The sequence below is a fragment of the Acipenser ruthenus genome, chromosome 36 (genome assembly GCF_902713425.1).
Source record: "Acipenser ruthenus chromosome 36, fAciRut3.2 maternal haplotype, whole genome shotgun sequence".
Lineage (NCBI taxonomy): Eukaryota > Metazoa > Chordata > Actinopteri > Acipenseriformes > Acipenseridae > Acipenser > Acipenser ruthenus.
This window is the reverse complement of record NC_081224.1, coordinates 7,797,170-7,813,155: the sequence shown is the minus strand read 5'-3', so window position 1 is coordinate 7,813,155 and position 15,986 is coordinate 7,797,170. Positions and strand designations below refer to the sequence as shown.

The 15,986-nt window shown below is 41.0% G+C and overlaps 1 protein-coding gene across 3 annotated transcripts in view; it reads left to right on the top strand.

Annotated features, from left to right (window-relative positions):
* LOC117965619 (interferon-induced protein 44-like) overlaps window positions 1-15,986 on the top strand; it is a 40,775-nt gene that overhangs the window by 10,395 nt on the left and 14,394 nt on the right. For all 3 annotated transcript variants that reach the window (XM_059008251.1, XM_059008252.1, XM_059008253.1), the window contains exons 6-8: window positions 4,490-4,548; window positions 4,630-4,690; window positions 4,797-5,001. In XM_059008251.1, the coding sequence (XP_058864234.1) occupies window positions 4,490-4,548; window positions 4,630-4,690; window positions 4,797-5,001 (325 nt within the window). The remainder of the gene's footprint in view (window positions 1-4,489; window positions 4,549-4,629; window positions 4,691-4,796; window positions 5,002-15,986) is intronic.

The following is a 15,986-nucleotide window of genomic DNA, read 5'->3' as shown; positions in this document are numbered from 1 at the left end:
CAGCAGCGCTTTACCAGGCAAACTAAAACTCTGGTGCTTTCAGTTTGGTCTACTGCCGAGGTTGCTGTGGCCACTGACTGTGTACGAGGTTTCTTTGACAACAGTAGAGAAGCTGGAAGCTTTAATCAGTTCATACATCAGGAAACGTTTGGGAGTTCCATGCTGCCTCAGAAGAGTGGGACTTTATGGTAAAGGATTACTGCAGCCACCAGGATCCGCTGTAACCGAGGAGTTTAAAGTGTACCAAGGTCAGACTGGAAATGACAATAGTAGAGTCACACAACTAATGCGTAAGGGAGGCAGCACCTGTGCTGAAAACTGGAAGAAAGTGGGTGGCAATGAAAGCTGTGGAAGATGCAAAGGCTGCCCTTCGAATTGGTGATATCATGGGGCAAGTTCAGCATGGAAGAGGGGGTCTTGGTCTCAGTTCAGCTCCTCCTACATAGCACAAGGCAGCTCCAGCTCAACGGTGGAAGCTGGTAGTCAACGAGGTGCAAAAGCAGGAGGAGAGGATGAGGTGTATAAAGGCCATTTCCCAGGCGAAGCAGGGAGAATGGATGAGATGGGAGAGTGTGGAACAACGCAAGATTGGCTGGCAAGACCTATGGTCAATGGAACAGAGCAGGATCAGTTTCCTCATCAGGTCAACATATGATGTTCTCCCATCACCACAGAACCTAAACCTCTGAGTAGGAGAGGATCCCTCATGTCCTTTGTGTTCATCACCTGCAACATTAAGGCACATTTTGACAGGATGTAAGGTGGCTCTTAGCCAAGGACAGTTTACTTGGCGCCATGACCAGGTGCTGCGATGTTTAATAAGTTGCCACCTGTTCCATCAAAACATTACACACAAAAGACAACATTCCTCTGCCCAGGAGAGCAACCACCAAGAAAAGGTGTTAAAACCAATCCTCGCCCAGGACAACTGGAAGCTGCTAGAGGCTGGAAAATGCTGGCAGATGTTGGTCAACGGCTTATTTTTCCACCTGAGATTGTCACCACTAACCTTCGACCAGATATTGTTTTGTGGTCTGGATCAGCACGCCTTGTTCACCTGGTAGAGTTAACAGTGCCATGGGAGGATGCTGTAGATGAGGCGTATGAGAGGAAGAAACTGTGGTATGCTCAACTAGCCACTGAAGCGGAACAGCGAGGATGGAGAGTCCGGGTTTACCCAGTGGAGGTGGGTTGTCGAGGATTTGTGGCACACTCTACAACCCGGTTTCTTAGACGTCGGATTCCGTGGCCAAGAGTTGCGTCGCACAGTGAAGAACTTATCTGAAGCAGCAGACAGGAGCAGCAACTGGCTGTGGTCGAGACGGAAAGATTCTGGCTGGGGATCTCAAGCACAATAGAAAGAAAGAAAGAAACGCTGATGTACAGGTAAGTAAGCTGGGCTGAGTTGAGTGGGGGACGGAGGGGGGTGACTCTGGGACGCCAGAGTCACCGTCGAGCCCTCTTGAGGTGTCGTGGGCTAGTCGACGAAACACCAAGGATGGAAGGTGCCCACTTGAAGACCCCAGAGATGTACCCTACTTGGCTCAATCCAGATGGTTGTCATGCTCATGCGCTGGGGAGACCGCACTGTGGTTGATCCCCGGAGCCAGCATTGCAGCCGTTGTGTGTGCTGATGCGCTAGGGAGGCAAAATAAGCTGATCCCTGGAGCCAGCATTACACTTCAGCCATCAACACCAGACAGAAGGATATCTACATCATCATATGGAAGGAAGTGCAGATGGATGGAGACACAGATGTATCACATTAGTTTACTGTAAAGCTACGTCTTAGTTGGTGCTTATCTTGGCGAGAGCCGAATTCAAATCAGCATGAAGTTTTAACATCTACTCTCATGTAATGGAATTATTACTTATATATTAATATATTATATATTAATATATATATATATATATATATATATATATATATATATATATATATATATATATATATATATATATATATATATATTATATATTACACACACTACCGGTCAAAAGTTTTAGAACACCCCCATTTTTCCAGTTTTTATTGAAATTTAAGCAGTTCAAGTCCAGTGAATAACCTGAAATGGTACAAAGGTAAGCGGTAAACTGCCAGAGGTTAAAAAAAAAAAGTTTAGGTTACCAAAAACTGAAAAATAATGTACATTTCAGAGTAATACAAAAAGGCCTTTTTCAGGGAACAAGTAATGGGTTAACAACTTACAGCTGTTCTGCAGCAATGGAAGTAAATTAAGCCTTGAAAGTTGATGCTAACAATTCCTACATGTGTCCCAACTTTTGTTGATTACTTACAAACCCTCTGTCTGTATAAAAGCAGTGTTGGAACAGACTGTTACTACACCCTCTTAAGCATTATTTGGACCGTATTGTACTGCAGGAAGTAGTATATTGCTCTCATAATGGCGAGAAAAAGGCAATTAACAAAGGAAGACAGACAGACCATTATAACCCTTAAATGTGTAGGTCTTTCCTTTAGAGAAATTGTAAAGAAAGCCAAGGTGTCAGTGAGTACAGTTTCTTACACCATCAAAAGGCACTTGGAAACTGGAGGAAACTCTGACAGGAAGAGGTCTGGCAGACCCAAAGCCACAACAGAATCAGAAGACAAGTTTCTGAGAGTCAACAGCTTGTGTGATAGGCGGCTCACAGGACAACAGCTTCAAGCACAGCTTAACACTGGTCGAAGTAAACAAGTCTCAGTTTCAACTGTGAAGAGAAGACTTCGAACTGCAGGTTTGACAGGTCGAGTGGCAGTAAGAAAGCCATTGCTAAGATGGCAAAATAAGAAAAAGAGGCTTGCCTGGGCCATGAAGCACCGCCAGTGGACTACTGAAGACTGGAAGAAGGTCTTATGGACCAATGAATCAAAATTTGAAATCTTCGGTTCATCACGCAGGGTTTTTGTACGCCGTCGAGTAGGCGAAAGGATGGTTCCTCGGTGTGTGACACCAACTGTCAAACATGGAGGAGGAAGCGTGATGGTCTGGGGCTCTTTTGCTGGATCCAGAGTCGGCGACTTGCACTTGAGTGAGTGGCACCCTGAACCAAAACTGCTACCACAGCATTTTGCAGCGCCATGCAATACCCACTGGTATACGCCTAGTTGGTCAAGGGTTCATCCTACAGCAAGATTATGACCCAAAACATACCTCCAGGCTTTGTCAGAACTACCTTAGAAGAAAAGAACAAGACGGTAGGCTTCAAATCATGGAATGGCCAGCACAGTCTCCAGAATTAAACCCCATCGAGCTGGTTTGGGATGAACTGGACAGAAGGGTGAAAGCAAAGCAACATACAAGTGCAACACATTTGTGGGAACTTCTGCAACAGTGTTGGGAAGAACTTTCCGAACAATATTTGATTTCCATTGTAGAAAGAATGCTACGAGTGTGTTCGGCTGTTATATCTGCAAAAGGTGGCTACTTTGATGAGTCAAAAATTTAGATTAAATTTTGTTAAACAAAACGATTCCATGATTTCTCCAATCTCCAATTGTTTATTTGTTCTATGCTTTAATTTCAGAGTACATTGAGACATTAAACTGAGTAAATTTCAATAAAAACTGGAAAAATTGAGGTGTTGTAAAACTTTTGACCGGTAGTGTGTGTAGAGAAAAGTGAAAAGTATTACATGCAGGCAATAAAAATGTGCATTATAAACATCATATGGGAGATACTGAAATTGAAGAAGGGAACTATGAAAAAGACCCAGGAGTTTATGTCGACTCAGAAATGTCTTCATCTAGACAATGTGGGGGAGCTATAAAAAAGGCCAACAAGATGCTCGAATATGTTGTGAGAAGTGTTGAATTTAAATCAAGGGAAGTAATGTTAAATCTTTACAATGCATTAGCAAGACCTCACCTAGAATATTGTGTTCCATGCTTTTGCTATTGTGTTCCATGCTTTTTGTAACGAGTGGTCACCTCGTTACAAAAAGGATACTGCTGCTCTAGAAAGACTGCAAAGAAAAGCAACCAGAATTATCCCAGGTTTAAAAGGCATGTCTTATGCAGACAGGCTAAAAGAATTGAATCTATTCAATCTTGAACAAAGAAGACTATGCGGCGATCTGATTCAAACATTCAAAAAAATCCTAAAAGGTATAGACAATGTCGACCCAGGGGATTTCTTTGACCTGAAAAAAGAAACAAGAACCAGGGTTCACAAATGGAGATTAGATAAAGGGGCATTCAGAACAGAAAATAGGAGGCACTTTTTTACACAGAGAATTGTGAGGGTCTGGAACCAACTCCCCAGTAATGTTGTTGAAGCTGACACCCTGGGATCCTTCAAGAAGCTGCTTGATGAGATTCTGGGATCAATGAGCTACTAACAACCAAACGAGCAAGATGGGCTGAATGGCCTCCTCTCGTTTGTAAACTTTGTTCATATAATATTATATATATATATATATATATATATATATATATATATAAAGCGTTTGTTTTTCTTTAATTTAATCATTACTTCTGTAATCACAGCGCACAACATGCCTTCAGATCGGGTACAGTGGGAGGACAGTCATATGCTCCCGCAAGAGGTAAATCATATTAAAAGCCTGATCTTTACCACAGAAAAAAAAACAGAGTTGTGTGTATTTATGTATCTCCCTGTTTTGCAGAACCACCGAGACCAGAGCCACTTCTCCCTAATCCATGGCGTGAAGTTGAATTTAGTGATGAGTAAGCGATCAGTTTTTTTATTTTATTTTTGTATTTTCTGAGATATTTTTTTAAGACTGAGCTTTTTAAAGTTTGATATTTCTTTTCATTTTCACTTGTTTTACAGTGCTTATATGAACCTTCAAGAAGAAATAAAAAACCACCAACCACAGGCTTCCACAAGAAACATTCTTATTTCGGGCAGTGTGGGTTCCGGAAAGTCAAGCTTTCTAAATTCTGTGCTCTCAGAACTCAGGAGAGAAGAACTCAATGGCAGAGTGCAAAACATTGAAGCAGCGAGACCAGGTGAAGAAACAAGAGTCACACAACGTGTAAGTGTTTAAATTCCAGCACCTCCTACACTTCTCATCCAGTGTGCTTAATTACTGTGTCCTGTCATCTCACTGGCAGTAACAGCAGAGAAAAAAGCAGCAAGTGCACATGAGGTTCAGGTGCTTTAAGCCGAGGGGACACTAGTCTACATGTTGCTAAAAAAATGTAGAAAAGGGAGATATACTTTGTAGAAAGTGAAAGCAACTTCAAAAGGACTTTTGATTTTATAGAAGCAACATTACATCATAAAATTACACCTCAATAATAATAACTGCGACGACTATTCCTCTCAGGAACTAAATCGGAAACAAAACATCCTAACAGGGCTCTACAATGCAACTAATTTGGTCACACATGTGATTAAACATTTGCTTGTGCGAACGTAAATTTTAATTTAGGGGCACGTGCGCCACTAGAAATTCCTTAAGGTTGACTATAAAAAAAATAAATAAATGTGATTTTTTTTTTTTTCTTTAGCTGAAATTATAAAACATTACCCAAAAAACAAACACATCTAAACTCTCATAACTCAATCGTAATGTACTCTGGGAATGTAGTTTATTGGTGTCCACTGCCCACTGTTAATCACACATTAAAAGCTACAAATCCCATACGCCACCAGTTTCACTGATTTATCAGTGCAGTGGCTACTCGTTTCCAGACAGTTTGAAAACTTGTCAAATCAAGATGAGGGAAACAAATTATTTTCATGTGATTCATTCATGTGATGTGATTCAAAAGAAAACCAAGATAAACAAAATGTTGGCGTCCTTATTAAGGTTATTGTTGTTATTATTATTATTATTATTATTATTATTATTAATTATTTCGATGTTTCCAGTACTGAAAAAGGTTACACAAGTCTACAGATCTGATGGGACTAAATGTATGTATACTATATAGTGTTTAAATATGTATCATGCACTTAATATATGTGTTGTTCCTTTTAAAAAAATTACCCGAAAGGGATCTGGGTACGAGGGCATTTCACGGCGGGTACCCGATCCCGAATTTTTTTACCCGTGCCGACCTCTAACATACTGTATATATTAATGCCATGAGTTGAAGGGAAGTGGCATTAAAAAGTTTGACAATTATCTTCCTTGAATGACCCAATGGAAAATAGTTAGACACTTGCTTAGAAAATATTTTATGTTAAAGTTCCCAAGTTGTATAGTCGTTTGATACATCTTAATAGTAATGGCTAAAAGTCAGTGGACTCTATACTCAAAACTGTCGGTCCCAACATTTCTTAATGAGGTTCAAAACAGAATACACTTCTTCCCACACTCCGGCTATTTACGAAACAGTTTAGAATGAAACACTGCAGGTATTCACAGCACAGATAGTGCTGTGGAAACTCTGGAAGCGCAGATCAGTCTTGAAATCCTGGGTGATTTCCCTAACAAGACACTGGAAAGGCAGCTTGCGGATCAGCAGCTCAGTAGATTTCTGATAGCGACGGATCTCTCTCAGAGCCACAGTACTGGGCCTGTATCGATGAGGTTTCTTCACATCGCCAGTAGCAGGAGCGCTCTTTTGGGCAGCTTTAGTTGCTAGCTGCTTCCTGGGCGCTTTTCCTCAGGTGGACTTACAAGCCGTTTGCTTGGTTCTTGCCATCTTAACACACTCACAACCTCACACGAATCACAACTGTAAATACTTGTAGAACCGGAGAAATTGTTTGAAGTGGTGAGTGTGTCACTGAAAACTGCAGTGAACAGTGGCGACAAGTAAAATAAATAAATAAATAAATACATTTAAAAAAAGTGTTTTAACAGTCATTTTTTTCCCGGATTTAATGTAATCGCATATTTTTTCATAGATAACAAAAAAAAGTCCAGATTTAGCTAAATACAAATATTAACAAACACATTCTTAAAAGTCGGAGTGCAAGCCAAATCAAACGCGTCAATGGGCATGGGTTTGCATGTTAAGAGCTGTGCACACCGGACGTGAGCTTGCGAATCAAAAATAATTAAAACTATTGATTTAAATGAGGTAATGCACAACGCAAGCAAAGAGAGTGGCGTGAATGAAGCGAGCAAATATAGAAATACATTTGTTTTATTTGTATTTTGCTACGCTCTGTTCGCGTCGCAATGGACCAATCAGAAATAAGGTCAAAGGTAGAGGCTGTCAGATTGTCAGTGTCTCGCTCACGCAGAGATTACCACAGAAATAATAATAATAAAAATACATCAATGAGAATAATTATTAAAGTAAAAAAATATAATTGCTTTATGATGCCATTGTCCGTGGTTATTAAGACAATAAAAATTTTAGTCATAGTGATCTCGCGTCCACTCGAGAGGGGTATTGCTTTGTTCTGCAGTTATATACTTTTGGTCCACTCAGCAGTGCAGCAGCAGACAATGAAGTACGGGAAGTTGAGGATCAAAACAGGGCTGCGATTAACACGTGTTAAAATTAACATGTTTAGCTTTTTAGTTAAATTGCATACGTTAACTGCGATTAATTGACAGTGTGTGTGTATATATACATATATATATATATATATAAAAATTATTTTTTTGTGACCCAGAGACTCGCCACACAGACTCTCTCGGGTTCTTTTCCCTTCCAAATCATGACCCAACACACAGGATTTGAATTTTAAGCTCTGACATGCACTTTTAATTATATAAATTAAATAAAACAAAACAAACACCTAGCTCCTTCGGAGCACTAACTAAACATTCACTCTAACGAAGCTGGACAGCTAAGCTGTTTACACAAACACAACTAAAAGGTTTCACACAGTACCTTTTGTATTATACAGTCAACCAGGCCCCTCCACACAGCAGCAGCCCTGAAGGGACTGGCTGCTCTCTTTATATACCCTGCATCTGGCTCTAATTTACAATAAGCCAGGTGCAGGTGATAACTAATAAAACAATTAAATTAGGGCTTTTCAGCCTGTGTCCTTCTGGGAGGTGTAGTCCTGTGTTCTCCCCAGACTACACTTTTTTTTATATATATATATATATATATATATATATATATATATATATATGTGTGTGTGTGTGTCTATATATATATATATATATATATATATATATATATATATATATATATATATATATATAATTATAATTATATACACACACACACACACACACAGTGCCGTGAAAAAGTATTTGCCCCGTCTGATTTTCTGCATTTTTGCATATTTTTGACACTGAATGTTATCAGATCTTCAACCAAAACCTAATATTTGATAAAAGGGACCCTGAGTGAACAATTAACACAACAACTTGATACATATTTTATTTATTTATTTATTAAAGAAAGTTATGCAACACCCAATGTCCCCGTGTGAAAAAGTAATCACCCCCTTAGACTCAATAACTGGTTACGCCACCTTTAGCAGCAATAACTACAACCAAATGCTTCCTGTTTAGTGATTAGTCTCTCACAGCGCCGTGGAGGAATTTTGTCCCACTCCTCCATGCAGAACTGCTTCAACTCAGCGACATTTGTGGGTTTTCGAGCATGAACTGCTCGTTTCAGGTCCTGCCACAACATCTCAATGGGGTTTAGGTCTGGAATTTGCCAGGCCATTCCAAAACTTTAAATTTCTTGTTCTTCAACCATTCTGATATAGACTTGCTTGTGTGTTTCGGATCATTGTTTTGCTGCATGACCCAGCTGCGCTTCAGCTTCAGCTCACGGACGCATGGCCTGACATTCTCCTGTAGAATTCTGATGATACAGAGTAGAATTCATGGTTCCTTCAATGATGGCAAGGCGTCCAGGTCCTGATGCAGCAAAGCATCCCCAAACCATGACACTACCACCACCATGCTTGACTGTTGGTATGAGGTTCTTACTGTGGAATGCAGTGTTTGGTTTTCGCTAGACATAACGGGGCCCATGTCGGCCAAAAAGTTCCACTTTTGACTCATCTGTCCATAGAACATTGTTCCAGAACTCTTGAGGATCATCCAGTTGCTTTTTGGCAAACTTGAGACGAGCATTCATGTTCTTCTTAGTGAGCAATGGTTTCTGCCTTGCTACTCTGCCATGAATCCCATTTTTGCCCAGTGTCTTTCTGATGGTGGAGTCATGAACACTGACCTTAGCCGAGGTGAGAGAGGCCTTCAGATCCCTGGATGTTGTTCTAGGGTTCTTTGTGACTTCCTGGACGATTTTACGCCTTTTTCTTGGAGAGATTTTGGCAGGACGGCCACTCATGGGAAGATTCACTACTATCCCAAACTTTCTCCATTTGGACAATGTGGCTCTGACTGTGGTTCGGTGGAGCCCCAGAGCCTTAAAAATGGCTTTGTAACCCCTTTCCAGACCGATAGGCATCAACAACTTTTTTCCCCAGAGGTCTTCAGGAATTTCTTTTGTTCGTGGCATGATGTGCCTCTAGAACCTGTGTGCTGACAACTTCACTCTGATTGTAAGGACCAAAGTTAGTCAGATTTATATTGGGCAAGGCTGGCCCAAATCAGGCCTGGTTATTAACCAAAGTACTCAAACAGCTGACCCTAATGATCCCTTTAATTGGGTTGAGTTAACTAGGGGGACAATAACTTTTTCAAACCTGAAGATTGCATGTTTGATTACCTTGCACACCAAACAAATGAAAGAAGCACCAAACTTTGGTGTCATTTTTTTCTCTCAGACTCCCTACAACTACAACCCACAAAAAAATCTGACCAAATGCAATGTGAAAAATGTGCAAAAATGCAGAAAATCAGACGGGCAAATACTTTTTCATGGCACTATATATATATATATAATATATGCTATTCCTAATCTACATTAATGATTTAGATTCTGGTATAGTAAGCAAACTTGTTAAATTTGCAGATGACACAAAAATAGGAGGAGTGGCAAACACTTGCAGCAGTAAAGGTCATTCAGAATGATCTAGACAGCTTTCAGAACTGGGCAGACACATGGCAAATTACATTTAATAGTGAAAAGTATAAGGTACTGCACGCAGGCAATAAAAATGTGCATTATAAATATCATATGGGAGATACCGAAATTGAAGAAGGAATCTATGAAAAAGACCTAGGAGTTTATGTTGACTCGGAAATGTCTTCATCTAGACAATGTGGGGAAGCTATAAAAAAGGCCAACAAGATGCTCGGTTATATTGTGAGAAGTGCTGAATTTAAATCAAGGGAAGTAATGTTAAAAAATGCATTAGTAAGACCTCACCTAGAATACTGTGTTCAGTTCTGGTCACCTTGTTACAAAAAATATATTACTGCTCTAGAAAGAGTGCAAAGAATAACAACCAGAATTATCCTTGGTTTAAAAGGCATGTCGTATGCAGACAGGCTAAAAGAATTGAATCTATTCAGTCTTGAACAAAGAAGACTATGCAGTGATCTGATTCAAACATTCAAAATCCTAAAAAGGTATAGACAATGTTGACCCAGGGGACTTTTTTTTTACCTGAAAAAAGAAAAAACGGACCAGGAGTCACAAATGGAGATTAGATAAAGGGGCATTCAGAACAGAAAATAGGAGGCACTTTTTTTTTTACACAGAGATTTGTGAGGGTCTGGAACCAACTCCCCAGTAATGTTGTTGAAGCATGCATCCTGGGATCCTTCAAGAAGCTGCTTGATGAGATTATGGGATCAATAAGATACTAACAACCAAACAAGCAAGATGGGCCGAATGGCCTCCTCTTGTTTGTAAACTTCCTTATGTTCTTTATATGTTATATAATATATAAAGAACATAAGGTATTATATAATATATAAAGAACATATAATATATATATATATATATATATATATATATATATATATATATCTATATATATATATATATATATATATATATATATATATATGCGTGTTTTCATGGTGTGGTGCACTTTTGCTTGTGGATAAAAAAAAAAAAACAGGCCAGAGTCAGAGGACCTCAGCTTGCGGGCAGGGACATAGCGGGTCAGCAGGTTGAAGAGATACTCTGGACCTGTGTGATGAAGGGCATTGTATGTGAGCAGGAGAATTTTGAAAATAATCCTGAACCCTACAAGTAGCCAGTGCAGTTGGGCAAGACGGGGGGTGTTTACGTTTTTTACATCTGGTAAGGATCCTGGCGGTGGCATTCTGAACTAGCTGCAATCTGTTGATGGCGCGTGCTGAGTGATGAGCTGAAGAAAACTGGCAGACATTCCGGCATCGATGTCTTGAATGCAAGCCCAGAGCCAGACCATGGCAGAGGGACATCCAGGGTCGAGTTTTAAGTAGAGCTGGGTGTCAACCGCATAGGAGTGAAACATGAGGTTATGTTGGTGGATGAGGTGACCCAAGTGAAGCATGTAGATGTTGAAGGGAGGCCCAAGAACAGACCCTTGAGGGGCACCACAAATGACTGGGTTTGCATCACAACTGTATCCAGCATAGAAAACTGCATGCGTCCAGATAGGTAAGATGACATCCAGGAGAGACAGGTTCCAGAGATACCAGCATACTTCTGAAGGCAGTCAAGAAGAATGCTATGATCTATGGTATCAAAAGCAGCAGTTAGATCAAGAAGGACAAGCACAGAGAGAGCATCAGCATTAAGCAGGAGATCATTTACAGTCCGCAGCAGAGCAGTTTCAGTACTTGATGCGGCAGGAAGACAGACTGCAGAGATTCAAGCAGATTGTTATCCATGAGATGTTTCATCAGCTGGCTGGCTACAGCCCTTTCGAGAGTTTTGGAGGGAAAAGGAAGATTGGACGGAAATTAGATAAGACAGCCGGGTCAGATGAGGGTTTGAGTACTGGTGTTACTCGAGCAAGCTTGAGGGCAGCAGGAACTGAGCCTGAATCCAGGGACAGGTTGAGAGTGTGCATAATGGAAGGAGCAAGATCAGAAACACAGAGACAGACAAGATTAGTCTACCAGGGGTCCAAGGGGCATGTGGCAGTAGTTGATTTCAACAGTTGGCCGGAAACATCAGTAATGGAGAGAGGATAGAAGGAGGAGAGAGCAGGAGGGGTAACCGGAGGCAAGTCAAGGTGGTCAAGAACAAAACTGTTTGTGGCAAGAGAGCGTAGAATAGATGTTGTCAATTTTGTTTCTGAAAGAAGGAGGCGAAATCATGACAGGTAAGAGAGGAGGATGAACGGGTGATGGATCTATCGGTGGCTGGATGTAGGATTTGGTCAATGGTCTTAAAGAGAATACTGGGTTTACCGTGTCCCATAGTTATGATTTCAGAGAAGTACTTCACCCTGGCAGCAGGGAGTGCACGCCTGTAGCTACCGAGAAGGTCGGTCCAGATCTCTCTGTGAACTGTTATTCCAGACGACCTCCACTTGCACTCAAGCTTGCGGCAGGCAGACTTAAGCACTCGAAGTACGAGGGTGTATTATTATTTATTTATTTCTTAGGAGACGCACTTACCCAGGGTGACTTACAGTTGTACCATGGCCAGGTGCGATTTTTCTTCACCGCTCTTATTGTAAGCGGGGCGATGGTTTCAATGATCTGAGTAAGGGGGGCATTGTAGAGGGTCACCACATTGTCAACCAAGGACGGGAGAGTACCACTTAGAGGGGATGCAGAGACACATTCCGCAGGTTTTAGAGGATTTAGGATTAAGATTAATATTAAAACTGATTAAGAAATAGTCAGCGTGAGATATCTGAGATGGAGAGATTGGAGAGGTTAAGTCCCCTGGTGATAAGAAGATCCAGGGTGTGTCCATGGGTGTCAGTGGGGACGTTGACAGATTGAGATAGCTGAAGACAGTCCAGGAGCTTGATGAAGTCAGTCATTAGAGATGAAGAAGGTAAGTCGACATGAATGTTGAAGTCACCTAGGAGTAGGATTTTGTCAGTAGAAGTGCAGACGAGGGAGAGGAATTCCAAAAACTCAATAATAAAAGCCGTAATTCTTTGGTGGACGGTAGATAAGTGACGGATATGGGAGAGAAGAGCTTGATTACGAGATGCTCAAATTGCTCAACTGAGAAAGCGAGCACAGATTTAGCAATAACAGCAGTGCCCCTGCCTTGGCCAGTGAGGCGAGGCTTGTCAAAGAGAGAATAGCCATTTGGGGTGGCTAGATGTAGTAAGTGCACATCGTTTATAGAGTGCGGGGCTTCAGCTAGACAGAGAAGATCAAGATTAGCATCAGTTACAAGTTCAGTAAGAAGCAGAGATTTGTTAGTCAGAGGATAACAATTGAAAAAGCAGGCAGTGTAGGGGAGAAGGAGTTAGTAGCAGTATCTGGAGCAGGTACTTACCAGTGTTTATTCTAGGAGAGGAGAAAGAGTGAGCACGCTTTGTCCAGGGGATCCAGACGTTAGGTGTCAGAGTAGGAATGAGGCCTGTAGTCGCCATTGGGAGAGATTGGGAAAAGGTCCTCACTCTACCTGTCCTCGCTCAGACTGCCTCAGCTCAGACTGCCCTTGGACGTGTGGCCCTTAGACTGTCACAGCTCAGTTTGCCCTTGGACGTGTGGCCCTTAGACTGTCACAGCTCAGTTTGCCCTTGGACGTGTGGCCCTTAGACTGTCACAGCTCAGTTTGCCCTTGGACGTGTGGCCCTTAGACTGTCACAGCTCAGACTGCCCTTGGACGTGTGGCCCTTAGACTGTCACAGCTCAGTTTGCCCTTGGACGTGTGGCCCTTAGACTGTCACAGCTCAGACTGCCCTTGGACGTGTGGCCCTTAGACTGTCACAGCTCAGACTGCCCTTGGACGTGTGGCCCTTAGACTGTCACAGCTCAGTTTGCCCTTGGACGTGTGGCCCTTAGACTGTCACAGCTCAGACTGCCCTTGGACGTGTGGCCCTTAGACTGTCACAGCTCAGACTGCCCTTGGACGTGTGGCCCTTAGACTGTCACAGCTCAGACTGCCCTTGGACGTGTGGCCCTTAGACTGGCTGGCGCTTAGAACGGCTGGCGTTCTAAGACACTGTTTGCCAATTTATACTGTCCTGCAGGTCTAGAGCTGGTCCAGTTTACACGCTATCAAAATTGACTTCAATCTACCACAGCTCTGAACACTTTAGAAAATGTATTACTACAAACAGCTGTGGATGTCATTACAACAACTAACTAGCATTTAGACTCACTTACCAATCTGTAACAAACTTACCTAGTATAAAATAACTAAACACCTAGGTCATAGGAGTATACTGACACAGAGGATAAAACACCAAATACTGCGGCCCCAGCAAGTAAATCAGTACAGCATAAAACAAGGATTTCACAGGAACCAAGAGAGTAAACTTCAACAGGATCTGTTTATTAGATACTACTATTAGCAAATATAGCAGTAATGAAATGTGTGTACATGGAGAAATCAGTGTAGTAGGACTTAAACAGTATCAGAACACTTTCAAGCAAAAACCACTGTTTCAGTGTTAAATAAACCAATCATTGCAGCTGGTAGAAAAGAAATTTATATATCATATGTTTTAATAGCTACATACATAATACCGTTTAGAAGGACCATTAATTGCAAACCATTACTACAGAACATTGTTAAGAACATAAGAACATAAGAAAGTTTACAAACGAGAGGAGGCCATTCAGCCCATCTTGCTCGTTTGGTTGTTAGTAGCTTATTGATCCCAGAATCTCATCAAGCAGCTTCTTGAAGGATCCCAGGGTGTCAGCTTCAACAACATTACTGGGGAGTTGGTTCCAGACCCTCACAATTCTCTGTGTAAAAAAATGCCTCCTATTTTCTGTTCTGAATGTCCCTTTATCTAATCTCCATTTATGACCCCTGGTCCTTTTTTCTTTTTTCAAGTCAAAGAAGTTCCCCGGGTTGACATTGCAATACTTTACACTTTTCTCTATTAAATTTCATTTGCCATGTGTCTGCCCAGTTTTGAATGCTGTCTAGATCATTTTGAATGACCTTTGCTGCTTCAACAGTGTTTGCCACTCCTCCTATTTTTGTGTCGTCTGCAAATTTCACGAGTTTGCTTACTATACCAGAATCTAAATCATTAATGTAGATTAGGAATAGCAAAGGACCTAATACTGATCCCTGTGGTACTCCACTGGTTACCTTGCTCCATTTTGAGGTTTCTCCTCTAATCAGTACTTTCTGTTTTCTACCTGTTAACCACTCCCTAATCCATGTGCATGCATTTCCTTGAATCCCTACTGCGTTCAGTTTGAAAATTAATCTTTTATGCGGGACTTTGTCAAAAGCTTTCTGGAAATCTAAATAAACCATGTTGTATGCTTTGCAGTTATCCATTTTCAATGTTGCGTCCTCAAAAAAGTCAAGTAGGTTAGTTAGACACGATCTCCCTTTTCTAAAACCGTGCTGGCTGTCTCCCAGGATATTGTTACCATATAGGTAATTTTCCATTTTGGATCTTATTATAGTTTCCATAAGTTTACATATAATAGAAGTCAGGCTTACTGGTCTGTAGTTACCTGGTTCAGTTTTGTCTCCCTTTTTGTGGATCAGTATTACGTTTGCTATTTTCCAGTCTGTCGGTACAACCCCTGTGTCAAGAGACTGTTGCATGATCTTGGTTAGCGGTTTGTAAATAACTTCTTTCATTTCTTTGAGTACTATTGGGGGGATCTCATCTGGCCCAGGGGATTTGTTTATTTTAAGAGCTCCTAGTCCCTTTAACACTTCTGCCTCTGTTATGCTAAAGTTATTTAAAATTGGATAGGAACAGGTCGACATGTGGGGCATGTTGTCTGTGTCCTCCTTTGTAAAAACCTGTGAAAAGTAATCATTTAATATATTTGCTATTTTTTTTTCTTCATCTATGATTTTGCCATTTGTGTCTCTTAGACATTTAACCTCCTCTTTGAATGTTCTCTTGCTGTTGTAATATTGGAAAAACATTTTGGCATTGGTTTTAGCCCCCTTAGCAATATTGATTTCTGTCTCTCTCTTGGCCTTTCTAACTTCCTTTTTGACTTGTGTTTGCAGTTCCAAGTACTCTTTCTGTGTACTTTGTTTTTGGTCCCTTTTAAACGCTCTGTAAAGTGCCTTTTTTTGCTGAATATTTTTTTTAATTGATCTA